Source organism: Desmodus rotundus, chromosome 11, assembly GCF_022682495.2.
Source record: "Desmodus rotundus isolate HL8 chromosome 11, HLdesRot8A.1, whole genome shotgun sequence".
Classification (NCBI taxonomy): domain Eukaryota; kingdom Metazoa; phylum Chordata; class Mammalia; order Chiroptera; family Phyllostomidae; genus Desmodus; species Desmodus rotundus.
In genome coordinates, this window is record NC_071397.1 from 18,783,224 (window position 1) to 18,805,092 (window position 21,869).

The 21,869-nt window shown below is 36.4% G+C and overlaps 1 protein-coding gene across 2 annotated transcripts in view; it reads left to right on the plus strand.

Moving 5' to 3' along the window:
• TINAG (tubulointerstitial nephritis antigen) overlaps nt 1-21,869 on the plus strand; it is an 84,615-nt gene that overhangs the window by 21,412 nt on the left and 41,334 nt on the right. For both annotated transcript variants that reach the window (XM_024557927.4, XM_045193480.2), the window contains exons 5-9: nt 5,311-5,434; nt 9,021-9,171; nt 11,224-11,404; nt 12,930-12,975; nt 19,205-19,328. In XM_024557927.4, coding sequence (XP_024413695.2) covers nt 5,311-5,434; nt 9,021-9,171; nt 11,224-11,404; nt 12,930-12,975; nt 19,205-19,328 — 626 coding nt within the window. The remainder of the gene's footprint in view (nt 1-5,310; nt 5,435-9,020; nt 9,172-11,223; nt 11,405-12,929; nt 12,976-19,204; nt 19,329-21,869) is intronic.

A 21,869-nucleotide genomic window follows, 5' to 3' on the forward strand; every position in this document is an offset into this window, starting at 1 on the left:
TAGGACGCCCGTTACTTTTGCTATCCCTAAGAGTTTTAAAATTCAAAGAGCGTCAAAGGATTACTTATATCTTCTCAAATCTCTGTCTTTTCTTTCCTTCCCTACTTCTCTGAATGAAATCCCAAACACTTCAGTAAATTTTAGAAAATATACACCCAGCCTCACTCCTTATTCAGCTGATTTTGTGGCAGAATGAATGTCTTATCTCTCAAATCAGGTCCTGAGTTTTCAGTTTCAATTTCTGTACTAGTCGCAGTTGAAGGCAAAATGGTGTGGCATAAATGGACGTCACAGGCACAAAACGCCATGGAGCTGAACTGATCATTGCAAGACAAATTTTCAAAAAGAAATATCAAAATTCATTTTGTCCCTCTCTAGCAGCAAATATTTGGAGCTGTTAGAAAGTAGATTTCTGAAGTGATTTGTTGTGTTGATATTACAGGCACCTACTCTCTGGCCTCCCTTGGTCTGTCTAGTTCAAACGACAGTTCTTCTCAAAGTTTATTCTATGAAATAAATAAATAGTCCTTTGATAAATAGTCTATTGATAAATAAATAGTCTATTGATAAATAGTTTATCAATAGTCCTTTGATCTGCTTCACAATAAAAATAATGTGAGATAAGATAAAATGCTTCCCCTTGGGTCATAAACATTTACAATCATGAACATTATTTTCATTCATTCCAGACTCACAACTCTTAGGTACTTTGTAAAACATATTGTAGTGAGGACAAAAATCTATTTAATTTTCAAAGCCAGTGTTTCTCAGAACTGTTTGATTAATTAACTCTTTTTTTGGTAACTAGCGCTCTTAGAAACTCATTTTAGGAAATATCATAGTTCATCAATTGCTAGATGCACATTTTCTTCACCTTTTTACCTTCTGTAACTGGGATGCACCTTATTACTTGATGTCCTGGGTTTGGTGAAATACGGTTTTCCACTGGCAGCTTTCATGTCAGTTATGTGTGCTGTTTTAGTGATGATTAGGCTCAGCTGAGAGTGACAGACGTCCACAATGACAGTGGCTTGAATAACATAGAGACTGAACTCTTGCCAGCAGTTCTGGGGTGGGCGGTCCTCCACTAGAGTTGCGTTTCTTGGTGTTGGATTCCCAGGCTTCTTTCTTCTTGTTCCATTTTCCAGAACCTTTATGTCCAAGGCCATATAATGGTTCAAGAAGGTTGTTTTATGTTTATTATACCAAAATTCTTAACAGCAGTAAAAGAAAAACAAATCAATAAAAAGTAGTAAAAGCAAAGTGCCAGATGTCTCTTCAGGAAAGTTCTCAGACTCTCTCAATGACACTTCGTCTTATATCCCACACCCAGTAGCCAAGGGGGGCTGGGGAATATAGTTGTTTTTCTAAGCTTGTGTGTACTGAACTAAGATTGTTATGGCTGTGAATAAAGAGAAAGCCTATGAAGGGGGAAAGATGGGAGAACTAGCACTACCTGCTCTGGTGTTCTCCCTGAGTATTGATATTTACCCGAAGTAGATCATTTAAAAAATCAATCTATAAACAAAGGAGAGAAATATCAAAGCATAACTCTTTCAGACTTAAGGCATGAAGGCAACTATTGTTAAAGATGACAAATTCATTTTGCCATTAGCAGCCAGCAAGTTAGTCCTTTCCTTTCCAATATCAAATAGTTTAGAAGAAGTTTCTTGGTATGCACAGCCTTAGATTGTGAAAGTCAGAACAGAATGATATTCTCTGTTGCCTTCCTTTGATTCTCTGGTCTCTCTGATTACCCAGATTTCAATGGCGGAAAGTGCAACTAGAAATACAGGGATTCACAGGATGGATGCTGTGTAGATATGGATTCATAGTAAGAACGTCCAGAATGCCTGGAATTCAACTAGTTTGTTCTCAAGCTGCTCTGTGATTGTTCTGAATACTCTTTCAGGGATTTTGATTGAATTAAATGCAGGAATTACTGTAAAAAAATTCTCCAGTGTTAACCACTGCATTTAATTTTTATATTTGTTCACAACATCTTTAATCACTAATTTCTAAGTGGAAATATTGAAGTAGGGAGACTGTTCAAATTTAACCTCAAATTTGACTACTGCTCATTTGGAAATATAATTAGATTATGACTAAATTATCTTTTTTAAATGTAAATATCTACTTTTGCCATTGCCATTTTGTAGTTTCTGTCACTCTCAGCTAATCTTCTTGATTCTTTTGCTTTATTAAGCTATCTTTTGGCCAAAAACGAACAAAAAAGTAGTTTTTGAAGCTAGATTTCTATTACCAGTTCCTGAAAGCTGTGATTCTGTGATGCTTACCTTAATTTATAGGCTCTTAAAAGCACTCACTTTACAGGAAAATTAGGTAGTAATTTAATGTGAAAATAGTAATTATATAATAATGGGATACAAAATTTCCTCTGTGTTTATTATATCAGATTATCTAGTATCATAAGGCAAATAAAATTGTAAAGTAGTATATCCCCGCCAGGCTTATTTTTAGGAAAAAGTAATTAAATAAGTGGTAAAAAATCTTGAAAGGCCCAATAGATGAGCTTCATGAATTGATCTGACTGAGTGAGTTGATAAAAATGTTTTCAATAAAAATGTTAGTCTACATGTTGGTTCTCTATTCCTTTACCTTATTGAGAAGGGTTAGTCATGTATACTTTTAAGTTTTTGAACACCATAAATGATAAAAATGAAAATGGATGCTTGTGTTATAATTTAACTTAATGTGCCCGCAGGGAGAAAACTGATTTTTAAAAAGATGGAATCTACCAGAGAGATAGGTATTTTCTTATTATCACCAAACATTTATTGAATACCTCTGATGCACAGAGCTCTCTGGTAGGCGCTGGAATGTGGAAGTTCAAATAACTCAGCCCTGCTGAGGTGTGTTTGAAGTAATGGTTATATCTGTATTGCTTCACCAGAGAAGGGAAATATCCTAGCTACGGTATGAATTAAGAATTATGAAGTAATAAAATAAAAACCGATATTTACTTCTTTGGAAACTTGAGGCAACTTAGTATTATAGCTGCTTTAAAGCACATTCATAAGCCAATAATAAAATTGGAAGGTATGAGGATTGCATGAGAAATGTGTACAGTAGTCTCCCTTTTATCCATGGGGAATATGTTCTAAGGTACCCGGGGTATGCCTGAAACCATGAATAGGACCAAACCTTATATATGCTATATTTTTCCTATACATAGATAACAATGATAAAATTTAACTTGTAAAGTAGGCCCAGTAAGAGATTAACAAAAATAACTAGCAATAGAACAGAACAATTTCTAACAATATAGTGTGATAAAAGTTATGTGAATGTGCTCTCTGTCTCTGATAACTGATCTGGTACCCAAGATGACTCCTAAGTGAGCAAGGGGCGGGGGGCGTATACAGAGTGGATACACTGGACAAGGGGATGATCGATGCACATCCCGGGCGGAATGGAGCAGGGCAGTGCAGGATTTTATGGCACCACTCAGAACAGCATGCACTTTAAAACATGAGTTGTTTATTTCTGGAATTTCCCATGTACTACTTTCGGACCATGGTTGAACTTGGTAACTGAAACTATAGAAAGCAAAACCACCGCTAAGGAAGGACTACTGTGTTTCTGTCCCAATTAGAAAGACCCCATAGGAGAATGATTCCACATCTCTGAACCTATGCACTCAGAGCAGTGAATTTGTTCAGCCCCAACTCTGAGTGTTCGCAGTGTGGTCAATCTGATGGCCTACCACCAAAGTCAGCTGGATTTCTATGCTACGGCTCTTCAAGTCATCATGCAGCCCCCCCCCTCCACCAGGTGATCTATCTACTGTTTTCTGCACTTTTCTTCCATCGCCTAAATAGCAGTGTTTCTGGTAATGGAAGTCAGGATTTAATAATAACTTTCTTATCAGGTGATAATCCTTTAAATCAAAATGGAACCTTGTCATTAGACTTCAAATTTATAAATATTTTGGATGAACACCTTTTCAAGCAGATATGTAAATTCTCAATTTTACTTCAGTCTTTAAAAGTATTATATACTTGTCAGGAGTAATTTTGTTTGTAATATATTGGGTTAGTAGTCTGACCTGTTCAATGTACAATTATAAAACTTTTAAATAGGAAACATTTTAGCTTTTATAGAGATTTTACTTTTGTTGCAATGCATCTGTGTATTCCTGATAAAGTAGGGGAATGATAATTGGAGCACAGTATTAAGAATTTTAAAATCGGGGTCTAATTTCAAGGTTACTTCTTATTTAAAAAGGTGAAAGATTTATATGATCTGAAGAGAAACCAGAGTATCAAGGCTACTTCTTATTTAACTGAGAGGCCTTCGCATGTCATTAACTTTTAGAAGTTTGTTTCCTCATTCATGAAATAGAGTGAATAATATTTGCTCTGATTATATTAGAGCTACTGAGAAGACAAAATAAAATACTGAGTATTAAGATACTTAAAAACTTTAAAGCAGTCTCAAAAAGATGCATATGTATGTGAATATGTACGTATGCATAAGTGATAAAAAATAATAGATCCTTATTTGGTTTGAGGTCTGATTATTTGTGGAAGTGAAACATCACTTTTTAGAAAAGTTTGGGAAAGACCAGGGCATTGGGTTTTAGACTTTCTTTGAGTGACTTGAACCGAGCAAGGTCCATAACATTCAATTTCCTTCCTTGGAAAGAGAACAGCTGAAATCGACTCTATCAGGACCTCAGCGCGGGCTCTTGAGAACAATGGTATTGTGTATTGGGCATTACACATTTTCTGAAGTCCTTTTGAATCTTCAAAGGTTTGTAAATGTCAACCAATCTGTCCCAGTTTTGTTTCCCAGTAATTGGCGTAAAGTTGCTGTTCCTTGTGGCTCCAAGTGTGCTAATGCGTAGTTGCTACAAATGCATTGTTTCAAAATTAATTTTGAATCGCACACGCTCTCCACCGTAGGAGAGACATACAAGTAAGCATTATTTATGAGGCCAAACGTAAACACCCCCATGTGGGCTTTCCCAAGGAGGACCCGAGTGCTGACTTGACAAGCACTGGCTGACATTATTATATACTCTGTGGTAACCCAGAAAAGCGTTCTGTGTATTGTTGTCGTGATTTTGGACTGTGTAAGGATCCCCCATGTTGAATTATCCTCTTTAAACATATATGAAATAGCAATTGGACATAACTAACGCTTTTTGGCGATGTCATTCCAACAACTTCAATGTACAAAATTAAAAAAACAATAGTAAACGTTATAAAAGGGCATGGGATTTTCTTAGAAGGGTTATTGGGTTGTGTTTGAAAAAATCTGACACATATGCTGCTTCTTTTGTAGGCTCCTTTACCTGCAGTCAGTGATCTTCCGGACTTTTTTGTTGCTTCTTATAAATGGCCTGGATGGACTCACGACCCATTGGATCAAAGGAATTGTGCTGCGTCATGGGCCTTTTCCACTGCAAGTAATGATGTCATTTTAATTACTTTCCTATGCATTCTCCCTTTGTTTCTAGGTCCTGTGGCGGTAATTAAAAGGGTCGAAAATTTAGAATATTTAAACACTAACATTTGGTTAATTAACATAAAATCTTATTTTTACCAGAGAAGCAACCTAAATATTGTATAAAAATCAATTTTACTATGACAATTGGTCTGTAGGGCCTAATCTTAAGTAGAGAGTAAATCAGAAGAGCAACAAAGAAAAGTTGCCAAATTCGTTTGTCTTTTGTGAATTGAGGCCAGATAGAGGGCATAAGTTTCCTTTTTTATGCATATTATAATACGAATATACACACACACTCATAATTCTTAAACTCTTTTCTTTTAAAAATATATTAAATTGGTAAGCTAATTTGATATAAAGTAAGACCAGAATTAACTGATAAAGGATTAAATGGGTTTAATCTCACTTTCGATAGAAAAAAATATATAGGTTCTGAGTGTAAAGTGATATAACTGGTTTTCTAATAAAGCGTAATTTCTAAATTAATGTTGCTGATCATTCAAAAGGGTAACAGTATATCTTTTATAGATATTTTTGTATAAGTTCACAAGTCTAGTAAGTCAGTACTCAGGTTAATACCAAGATTTGGTCTCCAAATAACCCTCAAAGAAGTATGCATTCCAGCAGTTAAATCGACACTCACATAATATTTATTGGCTTCCTAAAACTGTGCTCTAGGCTTTAAAGGTAATTCCAAAAGAGCACTCAATGCCAGTCTCAGCGCCACAAGCACTGTCAAATAAGTACATAGTCTCTCAGAAGAGCCAGCTCTGAAGAGTGGCATTCCTTGGGACAGAAAAGTGCCGATATCTTTGTGTAAATATTATTACTTCATAGTATCAACTGGTTTGTTCTAGAAATAGTGCTATTAGCCAAGGTTACCTCCGGAGCAGCTCCCTCCGTTAACACTGTGCTACCGCCCACTCCCCAGGATAAACACTCCCGGGCTACTTGGTCTTTGTCCTCACTGTGTTAGAGATACACAGGGGGAACCTCATTGAGCCCCGATGCAGACAGGTGGAGAGGGATGTAATCAGATAATTTATTTGTCATTTTATATTCATGTGGTTAATGTAATACCCCTCCTAGGTGATATGTAAGAATTTTGCTTTAACTCTAGGTTAGGCCAGTATTTCTGAAGATGTCTTAGGGAAGATGGTGGTGGTGAAATGCTGAGAGTGAACTGCTAGGCTGATTTGCACAGTGCGTTTCGGAATCCCTAGGTCACAGACCCTCAGGAGGCCTCGGTGCAGGACTAAGTCTGCATTTGTCCCTGTATCTAACTCACCAAAACAACAGAGAGGAGTTTTCAACACTTTTATAGTTTCAGAGAACACAGTTTTGTATCCTGTGTGTTCACCATGGAAAATAAGGCTGATGCTATTTTTTTTTTTTTTTGAAAATGTTAAGTAAAGAGGAGAAGAAACTAGGTTATTGTAAAGATCTAGAAAATTATATCAAGAAGCAGTAGTTAAAATAACAATAATTGTCTTTTATAGAAACTAAAAGCTATAAAATGGAATAAATAGGACATTTAACTACGTACATATGTAAATAGTTCTTCAGTCACATAAGATTCAAGCATGATGTGAGAAGCTGAGGAGGTGAAGGAGCTGGAAATGGTGGCAATGATACAAGCAAGCCACAGGGCAAAGTTGGAGAGAGACTGAAATAAGCAGAGAAAAGAATAAAATGTGTCTCAGAGGTAAAACCCAATAGAATTTTTTGTAAAGAGACTGAAAAACAATTGGCTAAACTGAGTCATTCTTTAATCTTCTGACATTTTCTATGTATTCCAGTGAATTTGGGTTAAACATTCACTGAGGTTCAGAAATGTCTACATAACAGCAACATATTGCATACCATCAGAACTGAAAATATTTATTCTTCAGTTGAAATCTCCAGATGCATTGGGCTGGAGGGGATCTTCGAGGTCACCGTTTTCAAGTCTGGTTTTATAAAAGAGGCCCATATAGGTAAAGTAACTTACCCAGAGCCAAAAGCCAAGCAGTAACAGAAATGATCCTGGAAGCCAGGTTTCTGACTTCTTGAATATTGTTTTCTCTACATTGTAAAGTATATTCTGAGCCAAAGAACAGTTACAATAACATTTCAAAAATTTATATCTGATTCTGAACTTTTGTGTAGAAAGTCAAAGCATCAAAGGATTTCAGTTTTCTTTTATGGAAAAGGGAATTATTTTTTGAGAATAGCAGAGGTGGTAGTATAATGTCATTTGTTTTTGTGACATATACTCTAGCCCGATGTTAGTTGGGACTGAGAAGGAAGGAGGAGGTAGGAGGTATGGACTCAACACCTGTTGAGCAACTGAAAAGCTCCAGCCTTTGCACTAAGGAATTGTGCATATGCTGTAGTTACACAAACACCATGTTTATACAGAAACACATTTGTAGAGTTATTTAAAACAAATTATTTTACGATGATTTAAAATTAGCACTTTGAGGGATTTAGTACCCAATTTTGATGAGCAAAAACAATGACTTTTTCTGAGAAAATTGGTTGGTTGGATAGAAGAAAAGTTATGACTTTGTTGGCTTTAAGTAAACATAAGAGACTCCACACCAAGACTGAGACTATACCAGATGACGACAATCTGTAGCAAAATGACACCCACCCCAGTTTTTTTCATGATCTTATTACTCATATTAGTTTATCATGGTAGCATGATCAAAATGAAAACGTGCATAGCTTTCTGCTACTGATTGATTAGTGTGACTGTCTTGCTTCTTGTTCATCATTATAATTTCTAGTGCTTAGCACAGCTGTCATCTAGTAGGTGGTCAATAAATATGTGTTTAGGAAAGAGATGAGCTGATGAGCAACAGCCATGTTGGGAGGTGATTTAAACGGAAGAATATAAGGCTCAATCATAAAAGACATATATGTGTGTGTGTATATGAATTCAGTGTCTACTGAAATAAGAGTAGGAGCATGATTTTCAAGAATATAATAAGCATAATAAAAGTGTGCTATAGCTTTTGGATATTTTATAAGATAGATTCATATTACTTGGATAATTTAAGAATGGTCTCTTGGGCAATTAAACTAGATATCTCTTTAAAAACCAAGAATTCAATTTATTCTAATACATCAGATTAACATAGATGAATTTCCAATTATATATTTCATTTCAAATAATATACATTTATGACTATATGTAAGGTGCTCTTCCAGGTGCAGGAGATACAAATGTAAGTAACATATAGCTCTGGCCCTGAAGTCACTTGACTGGTTTCTTAATGAAGAACTCAGAGGTATATGGAACATGAAAGAAACAAGGAAGTAGAAAAGTCTTTGAAGTTGATGAAACAAAGGAACAATAACAAAATCAGACAAAAATTATGACTGGAATTATGATATAGTTAACTTATTGGAATATATAAATATATTAATGATATCTCACCTGAATTTTAAATGACATAAAGTTTAGAATACTCATTTAGGGTTCAACTAAAAAGGGATATATAAATTATTAGAAATATCATGTGCCACTTTAATATTAACCAATATTTTATTTGAAACAGGCGTGGCTGCTGATCGAATAGCCATTCAGTCGAAGGGGCGGTACACAGCCAATCTGTCTCCTCAGAATTTGATTTCTTGTTGTGCCAAGAACCACCATGGATGCAAGAGTGGAAGCATCGATAGGGCTTGGTGGTACCTGAGAAAACGTGGGTAAATAGCTGCCCAACATGTATTTCTAGGATTCTCATGAGGGCTGCTTAGGGTTAGAGTAAAGAAAAAAATATATATTTCAAGTTTTTACAAAAAATATACAGCTATATATGCTAAATCTATATAAATGTATGTTATATTTGGTATCTACTGAGTTTATAAGCTATTGGAAACTATTATTTGAAGAAAGTCTACTTCTAGCTAAATTAATAGAAAGATTCAAGCAAGCACTGCCTTCTTGTTTCTGTGAGCCCAGTGGCTCTACTGAATCCCCGTGGAGTGAATACAGTAATTAATACCACTGATGCTTCCACTGGACCTTTTGGTTACCCAGGTACATGAGTAGATAATGTCAGGTAAGTTAGATTAAGAATCAGATGAATAAAATAAAGGAGTCATTTACAGTTGCCTCAGTTCATCAATATCATTAATTGTCCCCATCCATTTGATGAGAAAAGGCAGGTTGCATTTCTTCACTCTCAAGCACTCTGATAATCCACATAGCACCCTTGTGTCTACTTTGAGAGCTCATCTACTTACAAGCTGTGTTATTCGGCTAAGTAAACTGTGGTTGATAAGTAGTAGTATACATATGTACTGCTCACCTTTTATTTCCTCGTCTGCTGAGTGTTCTGCACCTGCTATAGGACAGATATGTGCTATGAAAAAGTGGGTGTCAGATATTGATGAGTGCTAATAAACTTTAAAAAATCTCTTGCATATGTTTTGCCTAATAAGGCAGTACTTAGAATGGACAACTTGGGCTGATACCTTCCTGGTGTACTAGTGCTTATTTAACTTCTGTTTTGTACTATGATAAACATTAAAATCCTTTAGGAGGTTAATAAAAATGATCATTGAGACCCAACTAAATCTCATTGTATTAGTCTGCTTAGGTTAACATAAGATAGCATAGATTGGATGTCTCAAACAGTAGGAGATAATTTCTCACAGTTCTGGGAGCTGAGAAGCCCAAGACCAAGGTGTAGCTAATTCAGTTCTCGGAGAGAGCCCTCTCCCTGGCTTACCCCTCACTACGTCCTCACAGGACGGAGAAAGAGTTCTCCTGTGCATACATGGACACCAATTCCATTATGATCCCATAAAGAGCCCCAACCTCATTACTTCATTGAAAGCTCATCATCTTCTAAAGGTCCCATCTTCAGATACCATGGCCCTGGGGATTAGGGCTGGAACATGTGAATTTGGGGGTGACACGATTCAATGGAAAGCACTCATTATGCCATTTAAGGAAAGATGTTTTTGGAAGCAGTTAGTATTTTCAGTGGCTCTGCTTTCATTATGCTCTTTCCTAGATTTTCTTACTTTCATGAACACTTTTGAGTTTTCTTGACCCAATCCTATTGTATAATCTTATAGCTGATTCTATTGTTTAATTGTTTTAGCATCTGCTTCTTTATTCAATGAGCAAAATAATTTGTGCTTTTCTATGTTCAGTTTCAAAATTTGAGATTAAAATTGTTTATCTTTTGTGTAATGTCTGATAATTTTTGACTTTATTAACTTTAAATATTATATTAACATATACTATTTCTCCAAGTATCATGAACTACAGACATGTAATAGCTGAAGTCTTAGGAAAAGGTACCTATAACTTAATAAAAATGTAAAAATACCCTCAATTATAAAACATGTAATTTATCAGAATACCTCATCTACATATAATACAATGTATTGTCTTTTTTTACATTAAATTTGGCTCTTCTACATTGTAATTATAGATGCAGAATGAAGAAGTGCTTCCTCTATTAACATTACCACAGATTTTATTGACAGTCACTTTTCATCCCCAGGAAATGCTGTAACGTAGATAGAATTACTTATTTAAGTGTATTAGAGCAAGATTTAAAAAATTATAATGAAGAAATAAGAGGGGAGTGGGGGAGGATGTAATATCAGTGAACTGCTCTTTTAGAATCAAAGTTACTCATGTAAGTAAACAGAATGTTTAATTCAGTAAAATTGCATATAGAGAGGATATTATGGCATTTTCCTAAATATTACTTTTACTTTTTTGCTTATTCCTCATAGACTGGTGTCCCATGCATGCTACCCACTTTTCAAGGACCAGAATGCTACCGGTAATGGCTGTGCCATGGCGAGCAGGTCCGATGGGCGGGGAAAACGGCAGGCCACAAAGCCGTGTCCCAACGCCATGGAGAAATCTAATCGGATCTACCAATGCTCTCCTCCTTACAGAGTCTCTTCCAACGTAAGTCTAAAAGGCATGAATTAATAGTGGTTAACTTGTTCAAATCTATAGCTCTGCTGTTATTAAGACTATTTAAGAACTATTTAAAATGATAATATTCTAAGATAATGCTATGATTTGAGGTATAATTTTTGATATTCTTAAAGTGTTCACTAAAGACTTCCAATTTGGGTATGGTTTCTGATCTTTGTAATATTAGCAGTATCAATGATTGGCTTACCTTTAAAAATGTCCATGGAACTAGAGTTTTTAAATTATGTTTTAATTAATTAATATACTTGACAAGTAAAAGCTCAATCAAACCCCTTTTTGGTGACATTTTATTTGTTGTAGTAGCTCATTTTAGAATTTTTTGCCTTTACTGCACAACCCAATTAAGGTAGATGTAGCTGCAATGGGAAGAAGACACCCTTGGATTCCAGTTTGTCACATCAAAAGTATTGGCCAATTTTACTCTGTCGTATCAGTGCTGCCCAGACCTTCTCACTTTCAGAATATCCGAACCTTCACCATCTCCCAGTTACCTGCAGAATACAGTCCAGTATTCTGATCCCACCTATTTCCATCTGGTAAAATCCCACATACGACTCAAGGTCCGGGTCAAAACTTGGTCTTCTCTGTGAGGTTTTCTTGACTCCTACGTAACATTAATTTCTCTTTCTTTTTTGTGTCTATGGCACTTTGAGCTTGTCTCTGTAACAGAACTTATCATTTTGTAATGTAGTTAGTTGTGTTACTGTCTATTCCACCAAGAAGGAAATACATTGAGGATAGGTTCAGGGTCAATATTTGTTACTATCCTGGTTTCCTGTGTTGTATACTCTGTGATACATGTGCATAGAAGTATGAATGAATGCGTAACCTGGCTCTTTACTAAGGGCTACATTACATATTGGTAGCAAGATTTGTGTGCCAAATCTACGCTGAGGAAGTTCGCTAAGAATACCTCTGGTATTGCTCCTGTGATCAAAAGAACAGAGATGGCACTAATCGCCAATGATTAAACATGGTTTTATTTTTTAAAGATACTATTTATTTATTTTTAGACAGAGGGGAAGGGAAGGAAAAAGAGAGGGACAGAAGCATCAATGTGTGGTTGCCTCTCATACACTCCCCACTAGGGACCTAGCCTGCAACCCAGGCATGTGCTCTGACTGGGAATCAAACCGGTGATCCATCGGGTCACAAGCAAGCACTCAATCCACTGAGCCACGCCGGCCAGGGCTAAACATAGTATTAACTTTATTATTTTCTGTCATCATAAGAAGTTATTATATTTTCTCTCCATTCCTAAATTATTATCAGTGTTAAAGTCAGTGAAAAAATGGGTGCATCTTGTTTTAACAACTGCATTAATAGGGCATTTTACATGGGAGTATTTCAAAGTGTGATTAAAGGCATTCGGTCAAGGCACACTTGGTTGTACAACTCCTAAGCTGGTTGTACAACATCTAACATACTCCAGACAATGGACCTAGTATGCTCTGATAACAGTAACCATGCTCAATTATATTATTCCTTCTAGGAAACTGAAATAATGAAAGAAATCATTCACAATGGACCAGTTCAAGGTAAGATTGGATGAAATGTGGTTGCATGATATTTATGCCTTTAATTAACATTACATTTTAGCTCATGCAAAAGGGACTTCATAAAAGAAAGAAAATTTTTACTTTCAGAGAATTCCTAAGGGTTCAACAGTTCTAAGGTCAGTGCAATCATGGAAAATACACTCACCTAATAACTTCATTAGGTGCATTTTATTTTAAGAAAATAGATTCACCCATAAATTGAATTCTTAAATATTCATGACACATTTGATGAAAGTCTGCTAAATCTTTCCAAAGTGATCATGAACCCAGCAGCCAGTCAAACATAAAATGCTAAGCAACAAGCTCATTTAGTTGTTCAGTCATATTTAAAAATCATACATAGTGTTAGAAATTTTCTCACCTTCACTTTAAATGGATCAGGTAATGGATTGAAATAAATCAAGGTTTTGCAGTAGAAATAAAGTAGATACTTTTCTTTTTCTATAAACCCAAAATAAATCAAGTGAGCCAGTGGGGTTTTGTGTTTTGTAAAAGGCTTTCTATTTTGATCAACTTCGTAAACGTGTAATGGATAGTAAACAAATAATAAATTAAAAAATAAAATATTTATTGTACATCGACTGACTTTTAAGATATCACCTCTGATATGTAGTTCCTCTGCTAATTTAATTTTACACTGTACCAGTGGCATAGCTAAACATATATTCACAGCATATATTCTCTGTACCAAATGTTGCCGTGAAGAGCATGGAAACATAAATCTAGAAGGCGTAAAATGGAAATTCAGGTTGTAAACACTGAAGGGCCCAAAATATATTATCAGTGTCATAGGATAAAGCAAATACATTTAAATTAAGCAAAGAAATTTACGTAAACCAAAACTTAAATTTAAAATATTTGATGTATATCTAAGGACCTATTGGCTGGTTTTTGTTTTTGAAGTGCTAAATGCTGACCTAATTAGTATTGATTCAACATCTAGCAGGAACCATGGATTTTTGTGTTGCAATAATTAGTATTTATTGTTATCACCACTGAACATTTATTTAAAAACTGAAGCATACACTAAACATATTCTGAATCATGTTTAATTTTAAAAAAACCTGGGACCTTACACAAAATCTAGAACAAATGAATAGAAATACTTTTTCCTCCCTACATTTGTGTCATTTTTGTTGGCTGTTAGAAGAGCAATTTGTATGTAATTTAAATATATACTTCAGGTAGCGGAGTGTGTGTGACAAATTCGAAAGAGTACAGGCATTTGAACTCAAGGATGAATTCAGAAATCCAACTTTGGTATTTGCTACTTAGATGACTTTGGGCAAGTTATTTAACCTCTCTGAATCTTCACATAATTATTACTTTTATAAGTTCTCCCTCTCTCTCCCTCTCTCCCTCTCTCTCCCCTCTGTGAAAAGATATTTAGATCATTATCATTTAAAACTGAAAACACTTTAGGTTTTTTTATGGTCATATACTTAAATGATTGTGAATTTCACCTAACAAGGAAAAAATGGATACAATTTCAAAATAATAAATTGAAATGCAAAGTAGTCAACATCCACTGAACAAACGATTATTGAGAACCTCTGTCCTGCCAGCCTGAGCCAGGAGCAAAGGACAGAGCGGCCATGAAGGCAAGCTTCGTCCTGCATGTGGTAATTCTGTAGGTTTGCTGCAGTTTTCCAAAAATAAAATTGCACTGCAGTACTTCGCATAGTTAGATGTTTGTGGGTTCATCAAGTCTGTTTCGGAGTCCGAAATTGAAGGAAAAAGCCACCCTCAAGTTTATTGTGATCACTTCTCACCCATTTTTCTTTAGTTGGCAGTGTTTTTCAGAAATGAAAAGTGTATTTTATTCATGGTGGCTAAGAGAGAGTTGGGAAAAGCTAAAGAAGCCTGTGGTTCCATAGAAGAGGAAAACCACTAGCAAATTCTCCCGTTTCTGTACATGCTGATTGCCTCTTCTTTGTGTAGATACAGCGCGGTTGTCTGCCCATTGTTGCCTGGCTAGCATTGTGTATTTCTCCAGTCTCGATGCAAAAGGACATAAAAAGGAACAGAATGCTGAATAAATGACACTGTGTGCATTCTTCCAAAATATGTAGAATTAAAAATAAGTTTAGGTTATGGAAAGAGAACAAAAGCAAAGATCTTCATAGAGTACCGTTACATAAATTCTTAAAAACCTATGGGAATGTGTTTTAAAGTTGATAAAAAAGTGAAATCTCTTTTGAGAATATTTGAACAGCATCAGAAAAGGCATGGAACATTAAAAACATATATTTGACTTTGGAGTAGAAGCTTCATTTTAGCCAGTGACTTTAGTTCCGATTTTATTTAAAATGCATGTTAAACTAAGATAAACAAGCATTTTACACAGTTAGGAGATAGACAAGCATTGTGCATAGTTATGAAGGTATACTTATCTTGCTGCTCACATCTTCTAGAAGGGACATTTAAAGTCTTCACCTTGAATTGCCCAAGCCCTTCAACAAAGTGCACAATGCAGAAAAGAAGTAATGTATGTGAGGGAACGAAGAAGAGCTTTATAGAGTATAAGCTTTTACTTTCCAAAGAATACAACATTGCCTTAGCTCTCCAGGGCTGGGAGGAAGAAATTCTTCTGCCAAGAGTTTGCTTTTTATTATTAGCTCACTAAAGAAAGATTTTTATTTATTTCTAAGGATTAGGAACAATTACTTTAAGCCCAGTTTGCCAGTCTTACCCTTCACTGCTAGCTTAATTGGAGTTTTAAGAGGCTTCTGGTGAAGTATAAGGTTAATGGAAAAAATCACAAATCATTAGCCAAGTGTGGTGGTTCTTCACTGCAAGAAACTTGATTCCTTGTTAGGGGTGTCCAACCTTTTGGCATCTCTGGCCCACACTGGAAGAACAGTTGTCTTGGGCCATACATTAAATATACAAGCACTAATGAAAACAAAAAAAAAACTCAATGTTTTAAGTAAATGTACGATTTTGTGTTAGGCCACATTCATAGCTGCCCTGGGCCATATGTGGCCCATGGGCTGTGGCTTGGACACCCCTGCTGATAATAGTGCCTCTATCAACTAAGAATAGTATTTTAAGGGTATAATGTATATTTAAGTACTACTCAAACAACTAAAAGTTGTTCTCATTAAAGAATAAGAAAATATTGCAGCCACATATAAGTGATATCATAGGGTACTTGTTTTCTCAGACTGGCTTATTTCACATAGTAAAATACTCACTAAATAGACTAACAAACAAAATCGAAACAGATTTATAGATACAGAGAACAGCCTGACAGCTGTCAGGGGAGGAGGCTGGGTGAAAAAGGCAAAAGAATTAAGCAAAAAACCCTCCAAAACTCATAGACACAGACAACAGTGTGGTGATTACCAGAAGGAAAGCAGGGGGGAGGTAGAAGAGGGTAAGTCATTACTTGACGTGGGGTGGTAAACCCACAATATCATATACAGATGATGTATTATAGAACTGTACACCTGAAATAACTTTATTAACCAATGTCACCCCAATAAATTCTACTAAAAAAGGAAATATTGTGACCAATTACATTAAGCAAGAATTAGAATTAGGCTGTATTGCAAATTCCCTCCTTGAATTCTACTCCTGGGGAACTTCCAGTCAAGATGGTGGCGTAGGCAGACATCACTCATCTCTTTGCACAACCACCTCAATATTACAACTAAAATATAGAACAACCATCACTCAGAACTGTCAGAAATCAAGTTGAATGGAAGTCCTACACTACAGAATGAAAGAAACCACATCCATCCAGACTGGTAGGAGGGGCACAGAGGCGGAATGGGCTGATACCACACCCACATGTGGTGGATAAAAATTGGGGAGGGTATCTCAGAAATGAGGAGTCCCAGCCCCACATCAGGCCCCACAGCCCAGGGTTCCAGTGCAAGGAAGGTAAGTTCCCACAACTTCTGGCTGCAAAAACCAGTGGGAATTGAGTCAGTGGAAGAAACTTCCGGAGCCCCAAGCAGTTCCTCTTACAGAATCCCCACATGGACTCATCTAGTCAGACTGCTGAAGCTCTGTCTCCAGAGCTGTGGTGGCAGCTTGCAGGGCATCAGTGGCATACTGGGAGAGGCTGAAGTGTCTCTTGGGGTGAGCAGAGGCCATTGTCCCTTTTCTGACTCCTACCCCCACAGAATCATGGAGCCAGCAGTCTGGTGCCCTATTTGAGACTACATCAGCCTGACTAATACTGTTTGATCTACCTTGGAGATCCCCAGAGACTCTGTGCCCCCCACCTTCTGGGCCCACTCAAGCTGCATTTCCACATGAATCACTAGTAGTGGCTCATACTGCAAAATTTCCTAAAACCCTTCTAATAAGCAACAACCCCAGGCCTGGCACTAGTAGCAGCAAGCTTAGATTCAGAGGTCAGCTTTATTGGGAATCTCCAAGCCCAGCACTAGTAGCAGGCCCCTCAGATTGCTTTATTGCTCAGGCAGGGTGGCCCCAGGCAAAACACAGGTGGGGGCTGACCTTGGCCTGCACCACCCAGGAAACCCCAGAGCCTGTGAGCCCAGTGGGCAGCTACAGACCACAACAGAACATCATCACCCTGCCCCTGCACAGCTGATTCTCAACAGAGGGCAGAGGCTGGTGGTCAGTGGTCACAGTCAGTCCTTGCAGCTGAGTGGCCTGGGTGAATCCCTCCCATTGATCTGCTAACAGCAACCAAGTTCAACTACAAGAAGAGGGTGTACTTAGCTCAAGGGTGCACCTCAAGTACCCAGCTTGGGTGATAGGAAAGTCTGTGCCACTGGACCCTATAGGACACCTACTACATTAGGTCACACTACCAAGATACAGAGTCAAAGCAGCTCTACCTAATACATAGAAACAAACACAGGAAGGCTGCCAAAATGAAGAGACAAAGAAACATGGCCCAAATGAAAGGACAGATTAAAACTCCAGAAAGAGCTAAACAAAATGGAGATAAGCAATCTATCAAATGCCGAGTTCAAAACACTGGTTATAAGGGTGCTCAAGGAACTCAAGTGAGAAACCTTAGCAGCATAAAAAAGATCCAGTCAGAAATGAAGGATACACTAGTTGAAATAAGGAACAATTCACAGGGAAACAACAGTAGAATGGATGAAGCCGAGAATCAGATCAATGATTTGGAACATAAGGAAGCAAAAAACAGAACAAGAAGAAAAAATAATCCAAAATTAATGAGGATAGCATAAGCAGCCTCTGGGACAATTTCAAGCTTTCCAACACTCACATCATAAGGGTGCCAGAGGAGAAGAGAAAGAGCAAGAAATTGGAAATCTACTTGAAAAAAAAATGAAAGAAAACTTCCCTAATTTGGTGAAGGAAACAGACATGCAAGTCCAGGAAGCACAGAGAGTCCCAAACAAGATGGATGCAAAGAGGCCTAATCCAAGACACATCATAAATTAAAATGCCAAATGTTAAAAATAAAGAGAGATATCTAAAAGTAGCAAGTGAAAAGAAATTAGTTGCCAACAGGGGATTTCCCATAAGATTGTTATCTGATTTCTCAAGAGAATCTTTGCAGGCCAGGAGGGACTGGCAAGAAATATTCAGTCATGAAAAGCAGGGACCCACAGCCAAGATTGCTCTAGCTAGCAAAGATATCATTTAGAGTTGAAGGACAGAAAAAGAGCTTCCCAGACAAGAAAAACTAAAGGAGTTCATCATTACCAAACCATTATTATATGAAATGTTAAAGGGACTTGTTTAAGAAAAAGAGAAAGATCAAAATTGTGAAAATAAAATTGTAAAAATACGTATCAATCAACAATTGAATCTAAGAAAACAAACTAAGCAAACAAAAAGAACAGAGACAGAGTCATGGATACAGAGAGCTTTCTGATGGTTTCCAGATGAGAGCGGGGTGTGGGGGACTGGGTGAAGAGGTGATGGGGTTAAGAAGTACAAATAGGTAGTTACAGAATAGCCATGGGGATGTAAAGTACAGTACAGGAAATGGAGTGGCCAAGGAACTTATACACATGACTGTTGGACTAGAACAATGGTGGGGGTATTGCCTGGGGAAGTGGAGGTGCTGGATGGAGAGGTCCAAGGGGGAAAATGAGGACAACTGTTAATAGCATAATCAATAAAATATTATTTTAAAAAATTCTACACCTGACAAATTACCAACTCACTCTTTCATGCTAATTTCTAGAAGTTTTTAAATACTACATTTTAACCATATCGTTTTACCTCTTGAATTTTGTTTTAGCCATAATGCAAGTCCATGAGGATTTCTTCCATTACAAGTCAGGGATATACAGACATGTCACCAGCGCAAATGAAGAATCAGAAAAATATCGAAAGCTTCGGACACATGCAGTCAAACTCACTGGGTAAGACAGTTTAAAATCTTCATTTAACACTTTTGGAAAGTGAAACTAATTCCCCTTTATGTTACAAGGGTCTGATACAAATTTAAGATTATCTAAACCTAAACAGTTCCTAGTCATTATTTTAAAGTTCAGTTCAGCGAAAGGATAACTTTAAATTCTGAGGAATGACCATTCACTGCCTCCCACTTACTTATAAAAGTGTCCTAAGAGTCTGTTCCAAGGACAAGGGAAATATATTAGTTCAATGATATATTTTACCTATGCGTACTGGAGGGACGGGTAGAAGTCCAAGATGTGTTAGAATTTGGTGGAAAGGTTTTGAATAAAATTACAAATAGTAAAGATTAAGCAGGAAGACAGGGTTGAGTCACCTTTAAGTCAATATCAAATTATTTTTTATATTTATGTGAGAATTGTCAAATTAATATTTATCAAACTTGTGAGTAAAATATGTTCAGTCCGGCATTGGCAAGAAACAGGCTCAAAATTTGGTTACATGTCTGTAGTTAGGTAATTTCATAAATAGACCCCACTCAGGAAGAGTATGGCCATCCGAGACTGCTTTTCTGTGCCTCCCCGTGTCTTTCCGGCTGCCCACTGGGCAAGTGGTTTCTCGTAATGCCTCACTCCAATTCAAATGAAATGCTTCAGGAAAGATTTTTGGGATTTTCTTTGTTCTGTTTTCATCCCAGACTCTCACTTTGCTCATCTTGCTTAATATGGTGAACATCTTTAATCCTATTGAATGTGTCCTTCCTGTGTAAGTTTAACTGAACCTGCACAAAAAACAACCTCTGCTCATCAACAGAAGAAAAAAGCAAACAAAATATAACCAGAGACATTGAATTTAAGAACAATCTAACAATAGGCAGGGGGGAGTGGGGAGGGGACAGTGAGGAGAGGGGATTACAGGAACTACTATAAAGGACACATGGACAAAATCAAGGGGGAGGGTGGAGGTGGGGGAGGGAGGTGGGTTCAGCGGGGGTGGGGTGGAGGGATGGGGAGAAAAGGCACACAACTGTAATTGAATAACAATAAAAATTAAAAACAAAAACAAAAACAAAAAAACAACCTCTGCTGCAACCTACTCGTTAGCTTCTTACTGATCTTTGAAACTTTCTGAGTCAGTTCTAAGGTACGTAGACCAGTTCTCATGCACGGTGTCTCCTTAATCATCATACCTCCTTTACATGAAATGCTCTCATATTTCCATTATAAAATTACTACATTTTATTCAATCTAGGATACTACTGATTTTTTGGCTTTTCTTGATTTCAAGGATGTGGAAATATGTGCATCTTAGAATTGAAATATATTTCAAGTTAATGTAGGATATTAAAACAACTACAGATGAGGGAAACAAAGTAAGGGTAATTTCACTATTCAGTGATAGATAACCTTGCTTAAGAGTTTGGAATAGTTCATTTATCTCCTAAATATCTAGCTTTAGAAAAAGATGGCCAGATAGATAACTCGATATATTTTGGAAAATGAGAATACTAAAGCACTTACAGTTTTATGACAAGGACAATTTTGCTGACATTTTTATTAGCAGCATGGAAGAATGCCAGTTTTTCTGTATTCCTGTAACCGCTGGGCGTTTTACTTTTCCATTTAGTCAAACGAAATTTCTGAAGTCATCATAAACATTTGGTGAAAAGCATGTCATGAAAGTCTCTCTGTCTTCCCCTCCCTGTTGGTGAAAATTTAGAAAGACAAAAATAGAAAGATAATATATGTTAATGGCATTTTAAAATGCTAACAATCTGGTTAATTTTATTTGAATTTAATGAAATATAGTGAAATAATGTGAAATAAGATATTTTTGATTCTTTAACATAAGAGATACTAGTTTCTAAAAGAACCCTTTATACTTAAGAAAAAATATATTAAAAGAATTAGTGATTGGAGTAATAATTCCTTTTTAGCTTCACATTTCAATTTTAGATTATAGTGATTTGTTAACAGACAAGATGAGGAAATTCATCACTCTTATACTTCTTCCCACCTTACCTCCTCTCATACCTTATAGTATTAGTAATATTATTTTGACATATTAAGGGATTACAAAATTTGCATTCTTCTCTAAAATCATAATTACATAGTTTATAATTTCGTACATATTAATGGAGTTACGAATAAGCAAATACCTTCTGACCTTGAGTTTAATTTTTATTAAATATTTTATTGAGTGAATTTTAGTTTTAATCAAGAGGGGCTCTCTCTTAATGCTTGTGGTCTCTAATGTCTTGCAAATTTGAGAAAGTGTTTCCTTTCTATTCCGGAATAACTTTAATAAATATAAGATCCTGGGACTGCAGAACCTTTAAACCTTTGTAGATAATGCTCAAGGGTTTCTGGCTCTGAGTTTTCCTGCAAAAGAATCTCTGCTCAACCAGATGTTTTTGTCTCCTTATAAGTGACCTGACCCTTTCTACTCAAATACTCATATTAATCTTTCTTTTATCCTTGAACTAGCTATATTTACTTTTTAAAAGTGTATATTTTTCATAGCTGGATCCTCTATATGTCCTTTCA